General features: G+C 40.2%; 1 protein-coding gene and 1 long non-coding RNA gene across 6 annotated transcripts in view; one reads left to right on the top strand and one right to left on the bottom strand.

Annotated features, from left to right (window-relative positions):
• Nucleotides 1–12,018, bottom strand: part of LOC141374625 (uncharacterized) — a 54,701-nt gene extending 42,683 nt beyond the window's left edge. Inside the window, exons 1-2 of the long non-coding RNA XR_012381647.1 lie at nt 11,884–12,018; nt 8,762–8,860 (exon numbers count right to left, since the gene is read on the bottom strand). This is a non-coding gene — a long non-coding RNA (uncharacterized lncRNA). The remainder of the gene's footprint in view (nt 1–8,761; nt 8,861–11,883) is intronic.
• The window catches only part of SHTN1 (shootin 1), a 104,253-nt gene continuing 88,971 nt past the window's right edge, over nt 11,611–26,892 (top strand). Inside the window, exons 1-2 of one of the 5 annotated variants that reach the window (XM_025880609.2) lie at nt 11,611–11,949; nt 25,048–25,100. In XM_025880609.2, coding sequence (XP_025736394.1) covers nt 11,892–11,949; nt 25,048–25,100 — 111 coding nt within the window. In that variant the 5' untranslated portion in view covers nt 11,611–11,891. Of the gene's footprint in view, nt 11,950–25,047; nt 25,101–26,892 lie in introns of those variants that run through there. The other 4 variants (XM_073904133.1, XM_073904134.1, XM_073904135.1 and 1 more) reach the window with 4 other exon arrangements.

Below are 26,892 nucleotides of genomic sequence, written 5' to 3' on the forward strand. Positions count from 1 at the left end.
CTTTTTTCCTTATTCCCCATTAATGTATTTAGTTAATTATTTATGTTAGTATGGTCTCATGGATATTTATTTAATCTTTGAGTTAGAATCCCATGTTATTATTTGTCTTATTGCTCAAATAGTTTCAGCTGTATCCATTAAATGCTATTTTGGGCTGACTCCTGAGTCCTTTTGACACACCCCTTCTCTTCTTTCCCTCTCCTGGCACTCTACAAGATACCTGAGGCTCATCTTGCATTCTCTCTGCTTCAGTCTTAGAATCAGCCATTTCCCCAAGGAGCCCCAATTCCTGAGAATGGTATTTAGAATGGTATTTAGAAACTAAGATTTGGGTGTTGGCTCTCCTTGATAACAGGGATGTCATGATTTCTAGGCCTGATTTTCAGTGGACAAAGCTAGGAAATACATTATGTAGATTAACCTATCTATAGGTATAAGCTATAGGTATAAACATATCTATATGTATATACCTAATTATCTGTATATATATTAAAAGAGCTCTGTATTACAACATCAACAGGTTCACTCTAGCCTTCCTTTCTTGCTTATTGGTATAGTCAATTCTGATATAATGCTTGTTTTTTGAACATGAATTTATTCAAGTGCAACTGATATATTCAGGAATAATTTGAGCATGATGTACATTTCACATTTTCTTTTCTTTTTTTATTTAAAAATCTTTTTAAAAAAGATTTTATTCATTTATTTGACAGAGACACACAGAAAGAGGGAACATAAGCAGGGGGAGTGGGAGAGGGAGAAGCAGGCTCCCCGCTGAGCAGGGAGCCCGATGTGGGGCTCAATCCCAGGACCCTGGGATCATGACCTGAGCCGAAGGCAGATGCTTAACGACTGAGCCACCCAGGTGCCCCCATTTCACATTTTCTTTTGCATGATTTTATCCCTGAGGAACACTAGATGAACAGAGAAAACTGGGCCCAGCTGAATCAAGCCATGCTGGAGTACATAAAACACACACATACATACACCTCAAATTTCTATAGCTACTTTAACTCATTGCATGTATTATCCGACAACGTTATGTTTTGCTATTCTTTCACATTTGTGATTCATTCATTCATTCATTCATTCATCCATTCATTCATTTCACAAACACATCTAAGTGTTCTGGTTCAAAAACACCAAGCAATGAATGGAAAAGGAAAGCTTTAACTATTGAGGAGAAGCTAGAAATAATGAAGTATTTTGAAAGAAACAAGAGGACATGTGATGTCTCTCAAGCAACAGGCATAAAGGAATCCACATTGAGGATTATCTCAGACAATGTTGTTAAAAGAAACTTCTCTGGTGGAAAAATTTTTTTTAAAGATTTTATTTATTTATTTGAGAGAGAGAGAATGAGAAAGAGAGAGAGCACATGAAACGGGGGAGGGTCAGAGGGAGAAGCAGACTCCCCGCCGAGCAGGGAGTCCGATGCAGGACTCGATCCAGGGACTCCAGGATCATGACTTGAGCTGAAGGCAGTTGCTCAACCAACTGAGCCACCCAGGCGCCCTGGTGGAACAATTTTAAGTGATGTGAAGTCAATAAGAACTAAGCCTAAAGAGTTAAAAGAAATGGAAAGATTGTTGGGTATGTGAATTGAAGACCAAACAGAAAAATTCAGGATCATCTATTCTCATAATCAGAGTTAGAAAGCACTATTTACAAAGATCTCTTTTTAAAAAAGATTTTTATTATTTGAGAGAGAGAATGAGAGATAGAGAGCACGAGAGGGAAGAGGGTCAGAGGGAGAAGCAGACTCCCTGCTGAGCAGGGAGCCCGATGCAGGACTCAATCCCGGGACTCCAGGATCATGACCTGAGCCGAAGGAAGGCAGTCGCTTAACCAACTGAGCCACCCAGGTGCCCTATTTACAAAGATCTTAAGTGGAAATTACCAAATCCTGTAAAAGTGGTTCCTTTTAGTGCTGGTAGTAACTGCTTTCATGCTTTTAAACATTCTTACAATTTTCAAAGCCAACAGGTGTCTACAAAGAGTCCAGCTGAGAAAGACAAGTACAGGTGAGACCAGCAAAGGAATTTCTAACAGTGATATAGAAGTTAATTGAAGAAGAATGCTATGTATTGGATCAAAAATTCTAATTGTGACAAAACAGGTATCTATTATAAATGCTTTCCTTAAAAGACCTACCTCTCAGTATCAGAAGAACGTGCCCAGTGGGCATTAAGGAGGGCACCTGTGAAGAGCACTGGGTGTTGTATGCAAGTCATGAATCACCAAACTCTATACCTGAAACTAGTATTACACTGTATGTTAACAAACTAGAATTTAAATAAAAACTTGAAATAAAAAAGAAAAAAAAGAAAAACATGCCCAGGATTTAAGACTGTGAAAGAACTGTGATGTTCAGGGCCACCCATTGAATCAAGGACAGTAAGCCATATCCATCCATATATGGTTTTAAACTTGTCCATTTAAACAGATTTTATTTTTTATTTTTTAAAAAGATTTTATTTATTTGACAGAGAGAGAGAGAGAGAGCACAAGTAGGCAGAGTGGCAGGCAGATGGAGAGGGAGAAGCAGGCTCTCCACTGAGCAGGGAGCCGGATGTGGGGCTCAATTCCAAGACCCCTGGATCATGAACTGAGCCGAAGGCAGCCGCTCAACCGACTGAGCCACCCAGGTGCCCCTAAACAGATTATTTTTAAAACAAGATTTATTCATCTATTTTAGAGAGAGAGAGAGTGAGGACGGAGAGGCAGAGGGATTGGGAGAGAGAATCCTAAGCAGACTCACTGCCGAGTGCAGAGCCAGACATGGGGTTTGATCTGGTGACCATGAGACCACAACCTGAGCCAAAATCAAGAGTCAGACGTTCAACTGACTGAGCCACCCAGGTGCCCCTAAACTTCTGTGTTTAAAGGAGATTTAAGATAACCATTCTTTTCTCACTCACAATAACTCAACGTTCAGCCCTTATGACATCATATCAATTTCAGTATCCTGTATTTCCTAATTGTTTAACATGCATAAAACTATGCTTCCATTTTTGTTAGGTTCCTCTGTTTTTTTACAATGTGTCACTGTGAGTTTTTGAATGTTGTGCCCAATCTCGTTTTTCCCCCAGAAGATGTATGGTTTTTATTGCGCAATTTTGTGCAGTGTGATGATCTTTAAGAACACATATGTCATGTTGTAGCAGAATTGACTATAAATTCTTTCTCTGACAGTGAGAAACCTACCTCCTGTTATGTACAATTTATTTACTTATTTATTCAACCCGAGTATATGTATTGAGGAGTTTGAGAATTGGTAACCCATATTCCAGTGGGAGGCACATTTGTCAACTAGGTAGTTTTTGTGTACAGTTCATTTTATCTTTAGCCATATGGTAAGCCAGTCAAAAATACTGTTATCCAAAGTACTTAGGTCAGCTTCTTTTGCTTCCATCCCCTTTAGTGAGATAATGTCATACATTAGTAATACAGTTATACTTGTTTAGCTCTTATACTTTGGGTTTGATCCATTTTTTAAAAGATTTTATTTATTTATTTGTCAGAGAGAGAGAGAGAGAGAGTGCATGCACAATCAGGGAGAGCAGAAGGCAGAGGGAGAAGCAGGCTCCCTACTGAGCAAGGAGCTCAATGCGGGACTCGATCCCAGGACCCTGGGATCATGACCCGAGCTGAAGGCAGACGCTTAACCGACCAAGCCACCCAGGCATCCCTGGATTTGATCCATTTCGAGTTCATTTTTATATGTTGTAAAATAAGGGTCTAACATCATTCTTTTGCATGTGGATATCGTTTCCCTAGCACCATCTGTTGAAAAGACTGTCCTTTCCCCAATGAGTGGTCTTGAAATGCTTGTTGAAATCAATTGACCACATATGTGAGGATTTATTTGGGGCTCTCTTTTCTAACCCATTGGTTGATATGTTTGTCATTATTACAGTTCCATACTGTTTTATTTACTCTGGCTCTGTAGTAAATTTTGAAATGGGAAGGTTCCAATTTTATTTTTATTTTTCAAGATTGTTTTAGCTTTTGGGGCTCCTTGCTATTCATGTATGTATGTATGAATTTCAGGATCAGCTCATCCATTGCTACAAAAAAGGATGTTGGAATTGCACTGAATCTGTAGATTGCTTTGGGAATTACTGATGTCTTAACAATGTTAAGTCTTCCCATCCATGAACACGGGATATCTTTCCATTATTTAGGTCTTCTTTATTTTCTTTTAGCAGTGTTTGTAGTTTTCAGCATACAAATCTTTCACTTCTTTGGTTAGTTATTACTAAGTATTTAATTTTTAAGAAGCTATTATAAATGGAATTGTTTTTTTAATTTTCTTTTCAAATTGTTCATTGATGGCATACAGAAACACAGTTGATTCTTGCACATTGATATTGTACTTTGCAACTTTGCTGAATTCATTTATTAATTTTATTAGCTTTCTTGTGGATGTTTTTTGTTGTTGTTATTGTTCATTAATGATGTATCACATTGATTTTTTTCTCATATTGAACCACTTGGTAATGTTGTATAACGCCCGCAGTGTGCTGTTGGATTAGCTTTGCTAGTATTTTGTTGTAGATTTTTGTATCTGTATTCATAAGGGTTATTGGTATATAATTTTCTTTTCCTGTGATATCTTTATCTGGCATTGATATCAAGTAATGCTAGTCCCATAGAATGAGTTAGGGAGTGTTCCTTCCTTTCTATTTTTTGAAACAGTTTGAGAAATATTGGTGTTAATTGTTCTTTAAATGTTTGGTAGAATTCATCAGTGAAAGCATCTGGTCCTGGAATTTTCTTTGTTGTAACATTTTAAATTATTGCAATCTCTTTACTTGTTATGAGTCTGTTGAGTTTTCCATTTCTTCTTGAGTCAGTTTAGGTAATTTGTGTGTTTCTAGGAATTTGTCCATTTCATCTATGTTGTCTTATTTGTTGGTATACAAATGTTCATATAATTTTCTTATAACCCTTTTTATTTTTGTATTATTGGTAGTAATGTCTCCAATTTCATTTTTGATTTTAGTTATTTGCATTGGCTCTCTTTTTTTTGTTACTCTAGCTAAAGTTTGTCAATTTTGTTGATATTTTCAAAGAAATAACTTTTGATTTTATTGATTCTGCTATTGTTTTTCTCTTGTCTATTATTTTATCTCTAATCTTCATTATTTCCTTTCTTCTGCTAACTTTGGGTTTATTTTGCTCTTCTTTTTCTATTTTCTCAAGGTGCAATGTTAGCCATTTATAGCATAAACTTCCCTCTGAGCACTGCTTTCAATGGATCTCCTAAGTTTTGGTATGTTGTATTTTTGTTTTTAATCCTCTCTAGGTATTTTCTGATTTCCCTTGTGATTTCTTCTTTGAACCTTCGGTTATTAAAGAGGGCATTGTTTAATATCTATGTGACTTTTCCTGATTCCCTTCTATTACTGAATTCTAATATTTCAGTATGGCTGAAGAAGATACTTTGTATGATTTTTATGATTTCAGTCTTTTAAAATTTATTAAGACTAAATTTTTGGCTTAACATAATATCTATCCTGGAAAACGTGCCATGTATACTTGAGAAGAATGTGAATTGTGCTTTTGTTGGCTGGAGTGTTCTATATATGTCTGTTATATTTATTTGGTTTATAGTGTTGTTTAAGCCCTCTCAATCCTTATTAATCTTCTATCTGGGTTTTACATTCACTATTGAAAATGAGGTATTGTAGTCTCCAACTATTATAGTTGAACTATTTCTCCCTTTAATTCTGTAAATGTTTGCTTCATATATTTTGGGAGTCTGTTGTTTGCTGCATATATGTTTATAATTGTTACATATTCTTGAGGAATTGACCCTTGGTGAGTATAAAATGTCCTCTTCTATCTCTTGCAACAGTTCTTGACTTAAAGTCTGTTTTGTCTGATATTAGTATAACCACCCCAGCTCTCTTTTGGTTACTGTTTGCATGAAATATATTTTCCCCACCATTTTACTTTCAACCTGTGTGTCTTCGGATCTAAAGTGAGTCTCTTGTAGACAGCATAGACTTGGACTTTTTTTTTTTTTTTTTTTGGTATTTGCACTCTGCCAATCTCTGACTTTTGATTCAAAAGTTATACATTTACATTTAAAGTAATTACTGATAAGAAATGACTTACTTCTATCATTTTGCTACTTGTTATTTATATGCCTTATATCTTTTTTGCCCCTCATTTCCTACATTATTGTCTTATTTTGTGTTTAGGGTTTCTGTGTGTGTGTAGTTAACCATTTTGATTGCCTTTTGTATATATCCTATCGATATAGGATAAGTATAGGATAAGTAACCTTTGTGGTTACTTTGGGGATTATGTTTCACATCCTAAATTTATAACATTCTAATCTGAACTAATGCAGTCTTAACTTCAATAACCTTCAAAAACTCTGCTCCTATATAGCTCTGCCCCTGTTATGTTATTGTCAGAAATTACATCTTTAGGGGCACCTGGGTGGCTCAGTTGGTTAAGCGTCTGCCTTTGGCCCAGGTCATGATCCCAGGGTCCTGGGATTGAGCCCTGCATTGGACTCCCTGCTCAGCAGAGAGCCTGCTTTTCCCTTTCCCTCTGCTGTGTCCCCTGCTTGTGCATTCACTCTCTTTCTCTGTCAAATAAATAAAAATATTTAATAAAAAAAGAAATTACATCTTTATACAATGTATGTCTGATAACACAGATTTATAATTATTTTTAATATATGTCTTTTAAATAATGTAGGAAATAAAAAGTGAGGTTACAACCAAGAATATAATAATAATGACTTTTATATTTGTTCATATATTTACCTTTACTAGAGATGTTTATTTCTTCATATAGGTGTGAGTTACTGTCTAATGCCTTTTCATTTAAACCTGAAGGACTCCCTTTAGCATTCCTTGTAGGACAGGTCTAGTGGTAATGACTTCCTTTAACTTTTGTTAATTTTGTTAACTTCTCCCTCATTTTTTAAAGGACAGTTTTGCTGGATATAGAATTCTTGAATGACAGTTTTATTAGTTTTAGGGCTTTAAATATGCCCTCCCATTGCCTTGGGTTTCCAGTTTCTTTTCTTTTTTGTTTTAGATTTTATTTACTTGAGAGAGAGAGTGAGAGAAAGAGTGCACACATGAGTGGGAGGGGAAAAGGGAGAGGGAGAGAGAATCTCGAGCAGATTCCACGCTGAGTGCAGAACCTGATGCGGGGCTCCATCTCATGACCCTGAGGTCAGGGCCCAAGCCCAAACCAAGAGTCAGATGCTCAACCAACTGCACCATGCAGGCACTCTGGGTTTCCACAATTTCTGATGAGAACTTTGTTATTAGTCATACTGAAGATTCCTGTATGGAATTAGTCACTGAACTTGAACCTATACATTCATCTTTCAGCAAATTTGGGATCTTTGTAGCCATATTTTGTCACTTAAAAACATTTTTTTCAGGGGTGCCTGTACAGCTCAGTTGGTTAAGTGTCTGCCTTTAGCTCAGGTCATGATCTCAGGGTTCTGAGATCGAGTTCCCATCAGGCTTCCTACTCAGCTGGGGGCGGGAATCTGTTTCTCCCTCTGCCCTTTCCCCCCCAATTGTGCTCTCTCCCTCTCTCTCTAAAATAAATAAATAAAATCTTTAAAAGGAAACAAAAAACCACATTTTTAAATATACCATTCTTTCATCTCCCTGTGGGTCATCAGTTTCATGTGCACTCAACTGCCTGATGTTGTATTTCAGATCTGTGCTGCTTGTTTAATTTGTTCTGCATGTTTCATTTTGGATTGTTACTATTGTTCTGTCTCAAGATCACTGATCTTCTGTATTATCTAATTTGCAGTAAATCCTACCCGATGTGTATAGGGATTTTTTCATTTCTGATATTGTATTTATCTTTTGTAGTTCCGTTAGAATATTTTTTTTTATAACTCCTGGTTTCCTCCCTCATTTTGTTTATGTTTCCCTTTATATCTTTGATATATCTTAAACATATTTATAAGACTTATAATATTGCTTATAAGGTCCTTGTCTACTAATTTCATCATCTCTGTCATCTATGAGACATGAGACTGTTTCTGTTCACTAGCTTCTCATTGTGGATATATTTCTGCTTCTTTGCTTACTGTAATTTTTAGATGATGGATATTGTGAATTCTACAATGTTGAGTGTTGAACATTATTGTAATCCTTTAATGATTACAACATTAAATAATAATAAGTCTGTCATCACTCTTATTATTGTTCTCCTGAATGTAGTATGTACTTTTCTTTGGCTGCTTTTAAGACCTGAGTGTCATGTTTACTTTTTATCAGTTTGACTATGATATGCCTTGACATAGCCCTTGTATTCCTGCTGCGCTATTTATAAAGAGACAAAAATTAGTTAACACCTCAAATATCTAAGAATCTGAGAATGGTTAATTGTTCATTGACATAATGTAATGGCATTGAATAAATATGTAGATTATGTTGGTATAAGATAAAGTATATCTGAAATAATGTTTAGTAAAACTTGGAACAAACCATTATATATAGTGAGATTTGAAAAATGGAAAATACTTGTATAAGAAGCTTTGGTAGAGTTATGTAAGTTGTGTATTGAAGTAAAACATTTCTTCTCTGAAAATCTGTTTTTATAATAGCTTTTGAGATGTAATTCACGTATCGTAAAATTCTCCCATGCAAAGTGTACACTTAAAGTATACAATTCTCATGGTTTTTAACATATTCAGAGTTATGCAAACATCACAATTAATTTTAGTAAAATGTCATCACCCCAACAAGAAACTCCATACCTTTTAAGCAGCCACTTCCTATTTTCCCCAATGTCGCCCAGTCTTCAATAACCACTGTTCAGCTTTCTCTCTCAATGGTTTTTGCCTCTTCTGGACATTCTGTGTAAATGGAATCATATAGTATCTGGTGTTTTCTTACTGGCTTTTTTCACGCTTAGCATAATGTTTTCAATGTTTATCCATGTTGTAGCATGTATAGATACTTTGTTTCTTTTTATCATTAAATAATATTCAATGTTATCAGTTTTATATCAATTAATATTATAATAAATAGCTTTATATATAAAGACTTTGAAGATAATTTCCTAAAATGGAGTTAGTAGATCAAAGAAAATGAACCTTTTTTCATGTTCAATTTTCATCTGATTTATCTATATACTTCAAAAGATTACATAAATAATGTGAATTTACTTTAATTTTCTGAAAATGAAAATAAGCATTAAAGAGAATATCCTTTTGACTACTGCTCTCTCCCACTCCACTCCTCACTGCTTGGGCCATTATCCTGAGTTTGGTACATATCCTTCCAATTCATTTTTTTTTTTAAAGTCTGTCCTCTCCCTCTCTCTGTCCCTCTGTGTGTGTGTGTGTGTGTGTGTGTGTGTGTGTATGCACATTTTAAAAATACTTTTTAATTATATGTTATATGGAGATTAATAATTCCATTGTGATGCCTGTAACAGAAATCCCTATGTGCATTATTAAACAGAACAAAAACTAATTATCACTTCTATCTTTTCCATCAATATTCATATCCTATAAATAAACCATAGTGTAATGGGAGATCTGAATCCCAATAATTGACTCTAACAGCCATCCTAATAATTCATTCCATGTCCGGAAGATAGTAACATATTGTATTTCAGGAGGCTATTTTAATTTCAAGGAAGGTAAACAGGATTGATTTCAAGGGGCTTCAGATTCAGCATGGGACCAAAGCACTCAATTTGATTATAGATTTGATAATTAATTCATTCTTAAACTCCAAAAGCAATACCTAATTACTGTATAATTGGAGTAGACGATTAAATCAGCCATTAAAATAATGGAACTTTGCGAACTAACTCAAATATTTAATAGGCACTGTGCTGATATTTGGTTGAGTATGAGAAAAAATTTCTGATCAGTTAGTTTTGGAGGAGGCCTTTGGCAGTCAGGGTGACTGGTCAGGTTTAACAGGTTTCCTGGCTGCCTTACAAAAAAGCCAGGTGGCTGTGATTTGTTGCCCAAATCTCTTGATTTTTTTCTGGAAAGAAATGATTTCTCTTTATACAAAATCCCTGGCAGCAGCACATATCATTCATACTTTGTCATAGTTGAATCTGAATTGTCTCACGTTTCCTGGCACTTCTTTAAACTCTGAGGATTAACAGAGGTAATCTCAGGGCAAAAGCCTTTTGGTTAATCTCTTGTGGACCTTCATGACAGTTGATCCGCAAATCTTAAACTAGTTCATGAAAAACTAGGGGAAGGTTTGGATAAGACCCCATATCAAAACTAGTTTTGAATTTTCAAAATTCTAATTCACTCTAATTTAAAAATACTGTGCTGCTCTTTTAGATCATCCTGCCACTAAATCACCCATCCTAAAATATTATATCACCTTTTTAGGAGAAAGCAGAGCTATTATTTTTTTCAAAGTTAGTTTTGACTTAGAATTTAGTAGGAATATCAGACAGATACTAGTTACAGCATTTACCAGTATTCCAGTCCCCTGTCCCACCTTTCACAGGAGACTCACTTTGTAAATGGAGGGGGACATTTACAAGTGAGTATTGAGTAGAAGCCCTGTGCTGATGTAGTAATCACAGTAGGGGCTTGTTAGGGAGAAAAACCAAGATGTGCGGTGAGTCTAATTCATTTTGGATTTATTTTGGATGCTTAATGATCAGGGCAAAAGAACTGTGCCTGTTTTAGCCTAAAATTAGCATCCACAACCCCTTTTTCCTGACCTGTAACCTTAATTGTAAAAAAGAAAAAAGAACACCTACAGTATGTCAAATTCTAGATTTGGTGCTTTGTATCTTCCTGGAGAGTAGGTATGGTATTATTACCATTCTTTAGATGAAGTTTGAAGGCGTCAGGAGGCTTGACCAAAGACTAACCAGCCAACTGGGGCTTGGGGAGAGCCATTTTGAAATCCGACAGGCCTGCCACACCTCTTCTGGTCAGGGTCTAATCCAGAGCCGGATTTAAACAGCGCAGAGGGCCGTAAAGTGGGACAAATGGCGGGTTTCCCTCCGCCAGCACTGCTGCCTCGGACATTCGGCCTGCAGGAGCAGCCGCCCCATGGTCAAGGTCCTGCCCGGGAAGAGCAGCCGCTCCGCTAGGCCCGGCGATCCACGTGCTGCAGGGCCCACGTTCTTCCCACCTTCCAAACCCCGCGCCGCCGGGGCCCTGGGCACTGTCAACTCACTACCACGCCCTCCTTTGCTCTGGAGGCGTTAACTTACCGGGCCGGCCCGTTTCAGTCCCTGCCGGCTTTCCAAGGCGCAAAACGTGTGCACTGAGCTTGCCCCTGAGGGCACCTCAGAACTGGGTTAAAGCCTCGGTGTTTACTGCCCACCACGCCCCGCTCTCCCTTGGTGGCTCGCGAAGGGCGGCCCGCGGCAGCGCTCCAAGTGCGGTCGCCAGGGACGCCGCAGCCCCAAGGCCGGCTTTCCACCCCCGGATCGCGCGTCCAGGTGGCCAGGGGGTGGGGCGGAGGAGGGGTGCAGAAGCGAGCCGGGGCGCACACCCGCGGGCCCCACGCCCCAGGCCGCCTCGCGCATCCCTCGGCTCGGGCCTCCGCGGGGGAGGGGGAAGGCGAGGCACTGCAGCCGCCGCAGGCGGGGCTCGGGCTGCGGACCCCCCGGGCCGCTGCGGCTCCTCCCGCCGCCCCACCTACTGCCCCAGGCTGCCCGCGCGGCCCGCCCCCGGCCACCGCGTCGCCCGCAGGTGCAGCCGCGGCGTAGGTGCGCGGGGATGATCTCACTCGCGCGCTCGGCGCCAGGAGGAGGAGGAGCGGGAGCCGACCCAACTTCCGGGTAGTGCCGCCGCACGCCATCGGCATCTTGCTTTTGCTCCCCCTCCCCCCGCTGCACCCCTCGCCTCTCCCTCCTTTCCTTTATTCCCGGCCCCACCTGCCAAAATGAACAGCTCGGACGAGGAGAAGCAGCTGCAGCTCATCACCAGTCTGAAGGAGCAAGGTAGGCGGGCGCGCGGCCGCCAGGTGCGGGCCGCCGCGGCCCGTGGGCGGGGACGACTCTCCCGCGCTGGGTTTGGGCTGCGGCTGGCGGGCGGGCGGGGGCGGGGGCATGTCGCGGCCGCCGCGCTCACCCCGCAGTCCCGTCCCCCGTGTGGGAGCGTCCTCCGCGCCCCGCGCGCCTCGGAGAGCCAGGGGCCGCGGGTAACGTGCGGGTGCCGGGGACGTGGGGCCCGGCAGTGCGGGAAGCGCTCCCCGCAGGTTGCTTGAGCTGGCGATCGCGGGCTGGGGGAAGGGACCGGGATTTGGGGCGGACGAGGACCCAGGGCACCCCGTCACACGCGGGAGAAGCGGGTGCACCAGATGTCTCGGGAGGAGGCGATTTGGGCAGCCCCGCCGGCCCTGCTTGCCAGCCGCGGCCCCACCCTTGCACAGCGGCGCCGGGAGGCCTGCCGCGCAGCTTCGCAGCCTTCCCTGCTTTTCAGTCCGCTTCGGTCTAGTTCCTCTTTCCGTCCCCAGCCAGATTCCAGGCCATGATGTGTTTTATCACTTAACCATTTTTAACAGTCTGTTAGTCAGTGAGCCAACACCCGATTTGGCTCTGGCCTGCAGGACTGCCAGGCCGTGTCCTTGCATTTCCACGCTGCCAGGTAACTGGAAATTACCTCCTCTTAAAGAACTGTTCTGATCAATCATTTTCATCTCTTACTGCACTTCTCAACAAAGCCAAATTAGCGATCAAATGTGAGTTCGACACTCTTTCCATTTAAAATTACTGTTATTATCCTGGCCAAGGGTGGCCTGAGAATATGGGTCAAGAGAGAGGGGAACTGCACCGAATTAGGAAATAAAAATGTGTAGGAACATGTGCTTTTCTGAATCACTTGGTGACATGGCCACAGAGCGGAAGAGGTCCTGCTCTGTGGCTAATCCTGCTGTTCTCTTGCTCTTTCACTTCTGTTGGCTCAACTTGTCAACTCGGTGACCTTGAAGAATCTCTTCCCTTCCGTGGGTCTTGTGGTTATCATGCCTTACCTGACTAAAGACGGGCTGAACCAGATGATTTTGTAAGGTCCTGTCCGGTACTATGACCTGTTGCTCCTGGAAACCACAAATACCATTTGCTGGGGTGTGTGGACTTCTCTGGAGTTGACACTCCTGGAAACAAATCCCAGCACGATTGTTTACCAGTCCTGTTACCCTGGGGAAATTATTACCTCACTGAAATGGACAGAGCACATTTCTTTGTGGTATCTAGCATTTAGAAAGTGTTGGATAAATGTTAATGGCTTTTGCCTTCCCAGTACCTTCAACTCCCTTCCTAAACTAGACTATCCATGGTATTGGAATTTTAGCGGATATATTTCCTTGCTTATGGGCATATCAAAGGCAGTAGAACAGACTTTGAAATGTGTGTTTCTTAAAAGGTGCTCTTTTTTAAAGTATTGAGTCTGGTTACACAAGTGTTGGGATTTTTTCAGCCCATCTCAAAACCAGGGCATTTATTTGTCATTGGATCATAGACTGTGATAACAGTTGACTTATTTCAAGAGCATTTGATTGCTGTTTGACCCATGGGACTAACCCAGAAGCTAGGGATTTGAGGTGGAAAGACAGGCAACTAGGTGTTTGGGCTCTCAATATGATAATTAATTTTGTAAGCTGATGGTGTATATGATTTATTTTTTATACTACCTGTTAACATTGAAAGTAATTCCACCACTCCTGTTAAATGTGGACAAGAAGAACCAATATTGATGAACACTTTATTTTTCCTTTTTCAACACTGACTAAAACATATTCATTTATTCTTTTAACAAATACTTAGCCAGATATCTACCATACATGAACCCCATGTGGTAGGCACTAGGGGTGGAGATAGTAAACCAGACAGACAGTCTTTGCTCCCCCCAAGTTTATTGTCTAGTAGACAGTCATGAATCAGATAGTCACACAGATGTGTACAATTACCAATTTTTTTTTTTTTTTTAGGATAGATTCTTAGAAAGGTAATTGTTGGATCACAGGGCCAGTAGCCATAAAGTTTTGCCAGGCATCGCCAAAGTGCCCCCCAAAATGGCTGTACCAGTCCACATTCCCCCCACAGTGCCCATTTTCCCCCACACTTGTCAATGTTGACCAACAGCAGTCTTTACTAATTTTGGCGGTCTGACAAGTTTCTTAATTTTTGCCAGTCCGATGAACAAAAATAGTACCTTTAGAAAAATGGTATTACCTGGTTCTCAGTGAGGTTTGAAATCTTTCTATGTGTTTATTGGCCATGAGGTTTCCTCATCTCATTTCTTCCTTAGTGAATTTTCAGTCAAAACTTGGAACCCATTCCCCAGGAGGGTGTTCAGAGAGAAGATTCCTATCTACTCTGAATGGCAGAGCTGACAGCAGCCTTCCCTAATGTGAAGCCTTCAGTGGTGTGGTGAATAAGGTTGCTTTTGACAAAAGTTGTGAAATGTAATGACGGAGTCTGTCATAATATGAACAATCTCTAATTTATACTTACCATTCCCTAAGCTCTATGTCTTATAAATCACACCCACATCTGAATTACTTCAAAACATTGTATGTTCCCTTCTCGTGAATGGTATAATTAGCTATATTATGTCTTTCTAGAAAGTTATATTATGTCCCTTTAAAAAAATTAGCCAGTGTGTGATTGCTTATGTTCAAGCAGATGTTGAGGTAATGAGGTAATTCTCTTTTTGTCCTTTTCGGAGCTTTATTTTATTGGACTGATTGATGTCTTTAATGCACTGACAAATGGCAACTTGGGGTACTATTTCCGATGCATATTTCCTAGCTACTAAAGTGGACATTTCCCTTACAAAACATCATACAATTTGCTCCCCCTCCAGAATGCTGCTGGGAAATGATCGACTTAGCTCAGCATTTGTTTAAGGTACATAATTTTCTTTGTAATGTATTCATTGCACATGCATTGAATATTCATAGCCAGGCACTGTGCTAGGCATCAGAGATAGAGTGATGAATAAAACCTTGTCCCTGCTGGTGGGGAGTTCCTAGTCTAGAGATGGTGGTAGGCATGTAAATTCCAGGAAGAGTGTCTAGGAGGCCTAGTTTGGGTCATGGGTTTAAGTCCTTTGGACCGGGAAGGGCAGGGCACCTTGATTGGCAGCTCCCACAAAGACCAATGGATTGGAATAGTTGTGCAAAAAAGCATGGCGCACCACTACCAGAAGAGGGGACGCAGGCTGGGCAGACACAGACAACAGCTGTCCACTGAACTGGTCAGTGTAGTAATACCCTGTCATTTGGAACTTGGTGAGGAAGTTGTGAAGGCAGTGATTGCCACCCAACAGTGAGGATGCTATCACATAAGACCAGAGCTACAACCACCACACTGAAGACACTATCCTATGGTGAGATGATGGGTTTTGAAGCAAGGTAACCTCCTTTTATCTTTAGAGTTGGTTATCATTTTCCCCAAGACTATAGAGATAGTGCTTGAGGTTCATTTGGAAGTTTAGCCAGGCTTATTCTTAGAGCGGAGTTAGTAATTAAAGAGGCTCCCAGTGTTCCCTTGACGGCGAGGCCAGAAAGTAGCTAGAGCATTATTTTGACAAAGGGGGCCAAATGATTGGCCACCTTGGTGACCTTATCAGTCAGGAAAAGCTGCAGCATTGTCAGTCTTGGATACATACAAAGTCAGTCAGTAGAAAGCAGTTTGGGATTAAATGGTTGCCATGGTGTCAAGTGCAAACTTGGCTTTACATCGTTATTTTTCCAAGTGTGGTTCGGGGGCCATCCGTCTCTGAAAAACCGGGGTACGTATGCACTTTCTTACCTATTATTTATAAAAAGAAGCCTCGTAAATATATCTTTCTTCATCTGGGTATATTTTTGTAAAATCGACATTTGCAGTGTTTTGCTTTTACAACGAAGTATACTGTAGGTTGAGAAAAGTGTACGAACTATGAATGAACATCTCAAGGAATTATTGAAAAAAATGTTTCTAACAACACTTGAATCAGAACATCTCCAGAAACCCCTTCATAACCCCTCTAATCACGATCGCCTGCCTTTCCCCAATATCTGTGTCACCAAGGTTTTGCCAGTTTCTGAAAGATAAGTAAATGGAATCGTGCGGGATGCAGTATTTGTTTCTGTCTTCTTTCACTCATGATGTGTGAGATTTATCAGCACTGTTGTGTGTAGTTGTAGTTGATTTATTTGCATTGCTGAAGAGTATTCCATTGTATGAATACGCCAAAAAATGTTTTTAAGCGAATATACTGTAGACTAGAAGTCAGCCGACTTTTCCTGTAAATGGCCAGATAGTATTTTAGGCTTTGTGGGACACTTGGTGTTTGTTGCAAACCAACATACTGATTAAAAATGCAACTTCCTCCTAAAGATTGTGAGCTCCTGCCCAAGAGACACCAACTGGGCAACCCTCCATGAGATGGACCCTCAGCATGGGCTGATGAACTACATCTGATAGTCAGAATTTCCTGATTCATCTAACGCTTCCATTGGCTAGATAAATCTGACTTTTTTAAATTAAATTTAAAAATAAACGTATGCTCATAGGAAAACAAGCATAGGAAGTGAAAAGTACAATGAACTGTTCCCTCATTTCTTAATCTTTATTTCATTATACTCTCTTAGGGAGTCTTTTTAGACATTTTTTCCCCTAATTGTTCCTACTCCCCATGAAATTTTTTTTTAAAGATTTTATTTAGTTATTTGACAGAGAGCAAGCACAAGCAGGGGGAGTGGCAGAGGGAGAGGGAGAAGCAGGCTTCCCCATGAAATTTTAATATCACGGATATACTGTATATCCCTTTATATACTGTGATCCTTTGGAGGTTGCAAACCATTATAATACCTGAGATTGTATTCCTCTTTGAGGCATTGTCACCCACTGATAATGCGTGCTCTAAACCCCTTTCCATTGCTCAGAGTTATACTTTTTGTTGTATTTCCTTTAGAAAATTGACTTTTTGTTGTATTTCCTTTAGGAAATTGTGCACTTGTATGTACATATGTAGTTATCACTGAATATATATTACAGAATTCATATCAGTACATATAGAATTAAATCTTTAAAAATTGATTGGTTAGGGGCACTTGGGTGGCTCAGTCAGTTAAGCGTCTGACTTTGCTCAGGTCATGATCTCAGGTCCTGCAATCAAGCCCCACATCACGCTTCCCACTTAGAGGGGGGTCTCCTTGTCCCTCTGCCTCTCCCCCCTGCTCATGCTCACATACTCTCTCGGATAAATAAAGAAAGAAATAAAATCTTGAAAAAACTTGGTTGGATAGTGTTCTACTCTACAGTTTTCCCACAATATAGTTAATGTCCTCTGGATGGACACCTCTGTGTTTCTATGTCTTTGCTATTAAAAATAATGCTTTGGGCAATAGATAACAGTTGGAGACGTCAGTATGAATTCATGTTTTGCTTAGATACAGGTGATTACATACAGAAATATTTATAGATACATGTATGTCTATGTAGTGAGAAACTCTCATAGCCAGGAGGTGTCTAAGGAGACCTGACAGCTAAATGTAGCATGGTACCTGAGTGGAATCCTGGAAGGAAAACGGAACATTAGGGAAAAACTAAGGAGATATGAATAAAGTGTGGACCTTAGTTCATAATAATGTGTCAGTATTGGTCCATTGATTGTAATAAACGTACCATACTAATATAAGATGTTAATAATAGAAGAAACTGGGTGCAGGGCTTATGGGAACCGTCTGTATTATCCTTGCAATTTTGCTATAAATTTAAAGTTTGTAAAATTAAAGTTTATTAAAATAAAAATGTTGCTTACATGCTTGTACACGTTTATCTGAAAGTGCAGCTGTGGGAAAAATTCTCAAAAGTGGATCCAGAAAGCGGGAATATTCTAAACTTGGTCATGCTGTAGATTTTATTCTCTTAGACAACTAGGTTTTGGTTTAAAACATAGAAGGAGCATGGCTTTTGTTGTTGTCTGTCTACCATGCTGGTAAAAATTAAATATTAAAATGAGTTCTGAAATTTTTTTTATGTCCACAGAACAGTAATGTATTAGGATCCTTTCAGTTACTTGATTCTATCTCAAATCCTCTGTGGCACAAATCAGAGTATGATTCTGTTACGTGTGTGTGTGTGTGTGTGTGTGTGTGTGTGTGTGTGTGTGTATACGTTTGTTTTAAATAAGACTTTTGGGGCACAGTTTTAGGTTTACAGAAGAACTGAGCAGAAAGTACGGAGAATTTCCACATAGCCCCTCATCTTCCCCCACTCTCTGTTTTCTCTGTTATTATCACTTTGAGTTAGTGTGGTGCATTCCTTAGAATTGATGAGGCATACTGATACATTATTATTAATTAAGTCCATAGTTTACATTGGGGCTCATTCTTTGTGTTATATACATCCTATGGATTTTGACAGATGTATGACTCGTACCCACCATTACATTACCATACAGAATAATTTCACTGCTCCAAAACTTCCCTCTGCTCTACTTGTTCATTGCTCCCTCCTTACCTCTGAACTCCTGGCAGCATCACTCATCTTTTTACTGGCTCTGTAGTTTTGCTTTTTTCACAGTGTCATAGAGTTGGAATTACTCGGTATGTAGCATTTTTATATTGACTTCTTTCACTTAGCAATATGCACGTATGGGTCCCCCATGTCTTTTTGTGGCTTGATAGTGCATTTATTTCTTTGTATCACTGAAGAATACTCAGTATCATGTATGTACCACATTTTGTTTATCCATTCACCTGTTGATGAACATGATGGTTGCCTCCAGGTTTTGGCAATTGTGAATAACGCTGCTATAAACATCCATGGGGGGTAAGGTATGGGGGAGAGGAAGCCTCCCATGGTCCTGTGATGTGATCTCTGTCTCTTGGTGAGCCTGTGCCCCTGGGCTGTGACTTTCATCTGTGCTTCTCTGTTTTGGTGTTTCCTGCTTAGTTGAGACAGGAAGGCTAGAGGGGCCTTGGAGGTGGCTATTACCTTCTGCCAAGTCTGTCAGGCTCTAGAGAAATAATTTCTCCCAAGGGCCGGCCTTGCAACGAAGAACAGAAGCTCTGGGCATATTTCAGCATGGCTCCTCACCCCCTTCCCCTGCCTGAAGCAGTAGGGAAATTTCTTCTGATACTTCCTCTGAGGCTGTGGTAGCGCTCCTGGAGATAAAACTCCCTAAAGGTTGGGACCCTCCTGAGACTGGCCCACCCATTGGAGTTTTTAACTCTCAAACTTGTTAGAACTGAGCCTTCAGCAATTCGCCATCGACAGTTTAGATTTCCCTCTCTTGGCGCTGGTTGCCGAGTGGGTTCCACACCTTGCCTTCTGCTTCAGGAAGTCGTCATTGTCTGTATCTTGCTTGTCTCTCTAATTCTGGAATAGCAGTTTGCCCTGTGACCTCAGTTCTCTGGTGGATCGAAGAAGAATTGTTGATTTTCAGTTTGTTCCACTTTTCTGTTGTTAGGAGGACAGGAGTGGTCACAGAAAAGCTCCATGCCCGACTGGAAACCAGACTTACACAATTTTATCAACATGCTCCATTTCCTTCCTTTCTGTGGATTAATTTGAAGTCATTCCTATAGTTCGTTGGGAGTACTTCTTAAGCATCATTAATTCATTAGCACCGAACTGTGTGTTCTACCAAGTAATGTGTAAATTTCAGGTTTGCCATCATTTCTTTTCAGATGTGAAATCTGTCATCTTTGTTTTTTGATCACGTTTTCCAGTAGTGTTTTTTTTTTTTTCTGGCTTTTCTAATGCTTTAATTAACAAGGGAGGTATAAATGACTTCTCTTTCTGCTCTGGCTCTAAAAGAGGACCCATTGTCATATGTGCAGAAGGGAGTAATGTCCTAATTGAACATTATCTCTTATGACTCATGTCCTCGTTCCCCATTAGTAAGAGGTGTTTCAAGGCTACATGAGTCTCAAAGATGCAGACTTAATGGATGAGAATCTACATTAGAAGATCTTATGAGGCAGTGTTTTTCTGGTTATATTTGATGGCTATTTAAAGCTTCACTTTTATTAAGTATCTTGTAACACGTGATGTAAGAGACCCTTTTAATATGGGGAGGACAGTACATGCTCTTTCATGATTTGTTCATGGGAAGACCTAGATCCATTCTTCCTTCTTCCTTAATTTAACACACATTTATCCAGTGCCTGCTATACGTCAGGCATTGTGCTAGATGTTGGTAGCTGTATGTATAAAGACATAGTCCTCACCCTAGAGGATTGTTTCTGGTCCAGTGTTTTAGCACACTGCTCACAGTAATGCCCAGTAATGTTTTTTTACACGAATGACTTTGGAAATCAGTAGACTGGTCCTGCCTCTGATATTTCTTACTGTGGAATTTGACTTCTCTATGTATTTGTATCTTCATTTTTAAAATGGGGTTGTTGATATTTGGCTTAATTGCTCCACATCACAGATTTATATGAATCAGCCATTCAGTCAACATAGGTACCAACTCTGCTTCGTATTCTGCTGGGTATAAGATCTATAGCAGTGAATCAGATGGGAGAGAAGACGAGAAAACAGACTTGTGCTCAGGTAGTTTATAATGTTACACGTTGATGCTCTAGTAGAGATAGATGAACAGGGTACTCTGGTAGTATATTAGAAATATAAATGTTGATTTTTGCCTTAGGTATGTGGGGAAGGTTTCTTACAGGAAATGACAGTTGAATTGCATTGTCAAGGAGGAGGTAGGGAAGATGGGGAGGTGAAGGGAAAAATGTTTATAAAGGCACCTGGGTGTGAACGGTCTTAGAGGTATGATGGACTGAGTGATGGTCTCTAAGGCTGAATGGCAGGGGTGGGGATGGGTGTCCCAGGTTGTGAAGTAACATCTCGGTGGGCTACCAGAATGATGTAACCAGGCTGCCTTATTACTGTGCTAACCATCTCTTTTGTGAAGAGTGAACTTCGGATAGAGGGAGGCTAGAGGCTACATGAGAGGACTTTACCATTATTGAAGATTAGAATTAGGGCAGACATACTGTAGAGGCAGGGCAGACTGGGGAGACGTTTTAAGAGATGGGAGCAATTTGATAGTTCTTTGGAAGGTGGGAGAAAGGGGAATCAAGGATGATCCTGAGGTACTAGCTTGAGGACCAGGTTGGTGATGACCCCAGAAGGACATCATGCATATGGGAAGGAGGAGGTTTGGGTGGAAAGGAGTTTGATGAGTTCACTTTCTAACATGTTGAGTTTGAGGTGCTTGGAGGCTGGCTGGATAGAGATGTGCAGAATAGTACTGCCTAGCAGAACTTCCCGCGGTGGTGGAAATGTTCTTTGTCCGCTGTCTGCTCCGGGAGTCCCTAGCCACACGTAGCTGTGGAACACTGAAAGTACGGCTAGTGCAACTGAAGAACGAAATTTTAAATTTTCTTTAATTTTAATTAATTTACATGTAAGTTAGCTACCTGTAGCTAGCGCCTCGTTATTCGACAGTGCAGGTCTAGAAGGTATTAGTTGGGAAGTACTGATGTGGTGCTTATCCTTGGGGTAGGGCGATTAACCTGCTCAGGACTGAGAGGTGTCCAAGGACACTGGGCTCTCTTCTTCTTTAGTCTGTAACTGGGAAAGTCCCGGGCAAACCGTGATGGTGACTCATCCCAGCCAGAGGTGTTATTGCCTGTGTTGATGAACTTTAAGTGCCATGCTTCTGAAACGACCAAGTCTACTCATCTGATTTCTGGGCTGACTATGTCATGATTTGCAGCTTGGAAAGAAAGCTCCCTTTCTTGGCATTAGGGAGTTGGAAAATGGAAAACCAGCATGATTCTTAAAACACGTGCTCTGCCTGATATTCTCCTTGTTTTCTCCACATCTCCCTTTTTCTTCCATTCTGTACCCTTACGGAGTGATTCCCCTCCCTGGCTGCACATTAGAATCGCCTGGGGTGTTCACTTCTCAAACAAATATGGTGCCCAAGGTCCACCCTAGACTAGTTAAATTAGAATCTTGGGGTGGGGTGGGCTGCGAGGGGGCTAGACATCTGTATGATTTAAAAGCTCCCCAGGTGATTCCGATGTGCAGCCAGGATTGAAAAGTACAGCTCCCGGATATGCTTCCACTTCCTTGCTGTTTTTTTTTTTTTTTTTTTTTAAACTACAACACACTACAACTGATTGTTGGCCCTCTTTCTCCTTTTATTTGGGTAGCAGTAGTAGGGTTTCGGAGATTTTCTGCTCTACCAGCTTTCAGGCCATGTACCGAGGGCATTAGGGAGCAGCCTGATCTCTTACCATGCATACAAGATCTGATGTACTTTGCTGTATCAGTAACAACAAGCATGGCTAACATGTATTGAACACATAACATACCTAAGCACTCTTACACCTTACATGTTAGCTTACTCTTAATCACCATACCATGTGAAAGACGTATAATTTTCATCCTTATTTTCCAGAGGAGGAATCTGTGATTTAGAGAGGTTAACCAACTACACCAAAGTCCCTTGGCTGCACTTTTTAATTACTGTGCGATGTGACCTTACCGTACATTGAAATCCTCTGTACCTGAAACCCAGGAGATGAAGTCTTCCCAAGCCGTGGGTATCTTTCATGTGGTAGAGCGTTGGTCCAGTTCATCTTTACTTTTGCATTGGTTACTTCAAGATTTGGAGGATCTGTATCATCCAATCACTTGAGTTGTGTGACTCACTTAAAAAATTTCCAAACTCTGAGCCACTTCTGAAACAAGAAGAAGGCTTTCTCTGTGACCCTTTAGCATTGCCAAAAAAGAAGTAGCTGAATACTATAGGTCACTTCAGTTTTTGCCAATTTTCCTGAGGATGGGGTTACATGTTTATTCACTATGGGGGGTGTGTGTGTGTGTGTGTGTGTGTGTGTGTGTGTGTGTGTGTGTGTAAGTGTGTGTGTGTAAATCTTGTTTAGGACAGCAAGTTTGGTTTTCTAACTTCAGTGAAAAAAATATGAATATATGTTTTTCTTTCCATTTATGCCCTGTTCCCCAGGTGCTACCTTCCCACTGGGAATTCTGCCCATACTTTTCCTCTCCATTCCCTTTACCTGGCTTTATTTTTTTAAGTTGCACAGAGTCACAAGAAAGCACACCGTCTGTGGTTTCCATTAAGGCATGATAGGTGAAGGGTTCTTAATTAATGCTTTTCATGAAGACCCTATAGTTGAGAGTCTGCAATGTTTCATCTGGATTTTATTGGCAATATAATGGAAGAATAGTATCGGTATTTTTAAAAAGCTTCAAAGGTGTTATCTAATGTTTTAAATAGAAAAACATTTTCCTAATGTCAATATGAGATCGTGGTTTTATAAGCCTTTATTGTTTGTTCGTCTGTAAAATAGGTCATCAAGAATAGAGTGGTAAATCAATCTTGATTTTTCAACTTCATCTACAGATACTTTTATTTTTTTATTTTTATTTTTTTTACTTTTAAATGTCAAGTAAACTAAAGTCTCTCAGTAAAATATATATTTATTTTTTGAAAGAATATTAGATATAGTAATAAGACTTAGGACCATGACCATAGACTACCCAGTGCATAAGTGTATATTTTTAGAATCTCTTAGTTTTGTTTCTTTCTGTTAAAAAAAGCAGGGGGTCATTTTATTGATTTTTTTTTTTTTCATAACCAAGGACAATTGGCTTTATACCCATTGATTGGGCTTTGTGTGGTGGTGGCTGATGAGGAGCTGGTGTGCATAAGACTTCATCGTGTGGTCACTCAGATGTTTTCTGTTGAAAATATAATTATTTTTAAAAAGGCTCTATCTTTACCTGTATACATTCAGCTATTTTATTGGCTGTCTCATTTTCAAGAATTCTTTTTGGGTGTGGCTTCAATAAAATTGTCCATTAACTCTTACTTAGATGGTCAGAGAGTGCCAGTAAAACCTATGGGCATTGGTGGTGTAATCCCGTAAATATTTGTTCATTTGGTTGGATTTAAAGGTTGTGGTTCTACAATCACCGTAGCTATTCTAAATCCTTTGGATCACTCTTGGAGGACACAAATGATACACTTCACCATGTGCATTGTTTGTTTTTGGGTTTTTCTCTGTTCCAGTGGTTAGAATCCTACACTTCTAGAATTAATAACCAGATTATCTGGGATGTTCTTGAAGCCACTGGTTTTAGATTCTTTTTTTCTATCATCTAGTTATTGATGGAAATAGGAAACTCTATTTGTCTTTTCTTTTTTTAAGGAAAAAACTGAGCTTTTTGTAGATAAATCCCAATTACATTTTTTTATAGGTACAAGTATAAAAATCCAATCTAATAATGGCCTGGCTCTATGGTGCCAGTCAAGGTGCTGGTCTGGGAGTAGGCCCACCTTACACATTCTGCTCCATTCTTAATGCTGGATCATGCTCTTTCTTCCCATCATATGCTGTAAACATCATATTCTCAACGGTGAGGCTATCTAAGAGTGGTGCTTTGGCTAAGAGATGAATGTGGGTGTTCAGACTACACTTTCTGGCAATAGAGGGTTTTAAATAATAAGTTGCTGTTTTTTCACATAGTTGGAAATATTTCCAGACAGTTCACATATTTTTCCAACTTAGTGAAATGAATCTGGCTGGTATCCGGTCGTGGCTTGGTGGTGGATGATCTTGCTATGCCTGAAAGTAGTTGTTCTTAGCTGAATGCTCATAGTGTAAACTTTTTGCTCTGTGGATAAAGCAGATGTGTGACACTGAACTGAATGTGTAAGCTGACATTATTTTCTGGAGGCTGATTTAAAAATAAACCTCTGGTTATAGCACCACAGACTAACGGTGCTAGAAGGAACGTCAGGGAGCATCCACCTGTCTCCTTTCACGGGACCCAAGTGCTGAGCACCAAGGAGAAGTGACTTGTCATAGGTCACTTATGGCTCTGAGGTCTTTCTGTGACCCAGGGAGAATTGGAAATTTGGCTTGGTGGTCTCTTTTTCTTTCTTACTCTTAAAAGCAGAAGCCCTTCTTCTGTGGCCTCTTTTCTACCCCACCACCAACATACCAAAGGGACAATAGAGATGAGTAGTTGGATTCTGGGTTTTCCTACAGTAAACTTTTGATGGTGTTATAACGTTGCTTTCCTTTTTTTTTTTTTTTTTCCTTTTAGCCATAGGCGAATATGAAGACCTCAGAGCAGAGAACCAGAAAACAAAGGAGAAGGTTTGTACTTTACGCTTTCTTTCCTTTCTTACATGTGTGAAAGCCTGGACGGCATGGTGCATTGTTCTGCCACCAATTTCAGTTAAATGCGAATGAGAGTTTTTTTCTTTTTTCTTTTCTCCTCCATGTGTGGTTCAAGCTAATATCAACTCCAGGCTCCAGATGGTAAAGAATAGCAGGAATGCCACAGTAGGCGCTGCTCTGGGAGATTAACTACTCAGCTAAATGTGCAGCAAGGCACCAGGCCAAGCAACTCAGGCCCCCAAGAATTGTACTTTTTCCCTGACAACCAGATTTGGGATTCTAGTGATGGAATTGAAGGGAAGACACTTATCTTTGGGGCTTAAGACAGAGTAGATTTTGGAGAGAACTCTTTGCCATTAGTCATTGGTGTCTAGCCCATCTTCTTTCATAAACCTTTTTTATGTTCACATCCTCCTAAGTATATGAATAATATACCGGAGGTTGGAAAATCACCCGCTATGAAGATGGTAACGCCTGGTGCAGGTTTTCAGGGGCCCTGGCAGTTTTATTTTTAAACTGAAATCATTGAATTCTACTTACCTTTTTAAACTACTTACCTTTTTGTCTCTGCCCATGTCCATCTAAGATTTGTGAATATTTGTTTATGTATCTTCCCCCACCCCCTGCAAATTCAGGGAGGGGCAGAAGGGGAACTAAGTTAAAAAAAGAAGAGAGTGCTGAATTGAACTGAAAAGTAGGAGACAGAGAGAGAGCAGAGCTGTCCATTATTGCTTTTAGATAGAAACAAAATTTGTGTTTAGAAATTACCTTGATAGACTAAATATTTCAAAACGTAATGTCCATGGTGGGAAATTAATAAAATATGTCCTTTGTAGTTATTGAAGCAGATGGTCATCATGACTATAAATTATGAGACCTTGTATTTAAAATTTGAGAGTAAGATCTATAATGAAAATGGGCAGTGAGCCGAATATTTGTAAAACCTTTGGCATATTTGAGGCTTTTTTTTGGGTTCTTGAACATCATATTTAAGTTTTTCACTCATATTAATTGGCTGCCTATATTAGCTGTAACATGGTTGGTGATATTAATGGTATGAACTCTAGTTATATAAAAATGGATTTTGAGACTATTATTTTTCACCCAGTTTTTTAAACATTTTTTATTGTTATGTTAATCACCATACATTACATCATTAGTTCTTGCTGTAGTGTTCCATGATTCATTGTTTGTGCATAACACCCAGTGCTCCACGCAGAACGTGCCCTCTTTAATACCCATCACCAGGCTAAGCCATCCCCCCTCCCCCCTCCCCTCTAGAACCCTCAGTTTGTTTTTCAGAGTCCATCGTCTCTCATGGTTCCTCTCCCCCTCCGACTTACTCTCCTTCATTCTTCCCCTCCTGCTATCTTCTTCTTTTTCTTTTTTCTTAACATATGTTGCATTATTTGTTTCAGAAGTACAGGTCTGTGATTCAACAGTCTTGCACAATTCACAGCGCTCACCATAGCACATACCCTCCCCAGTGTCTATCACCCAGCCACCCCATCCCTCCCACCCCCCACCACTCCAGCAACCCTCAGTTTGTTTCCTGAGATTAAGAATTCCTCATATCAGTGAGGTCATATGATACATGTCTTTCTCTGATTGACTTATTTCACTCAGCAGAACACCCTCCAGTTCCATCCACGTCGTTGCAAATGGCAAGATCTCATTCCTTTTGATGGCTGCATAATATTCCATTGTGTATATATACCACGTCTTCTTTATCCATTCATCTGTCGATGGACATCTTGGCTCTTTCCAC

Source organism: Callorhinus ursinus, unplaced genomic scaffold, assembly GCF_003265705.2.
Source record: "Callorhinus ursinus isolate GAN/ISIS: 27379988/994484 unplaced genomic scaffold, GSC_fseal_2.0 scaffold20, whole genome shotgun sequence".
NCBI classification, from domain to species: domain Eukaryota; kingdom Metazoa; phylum Chordata; class Mammalia; order Carnivora; family Otariidae; genus Callorhinus; species Callorhinus ursinus.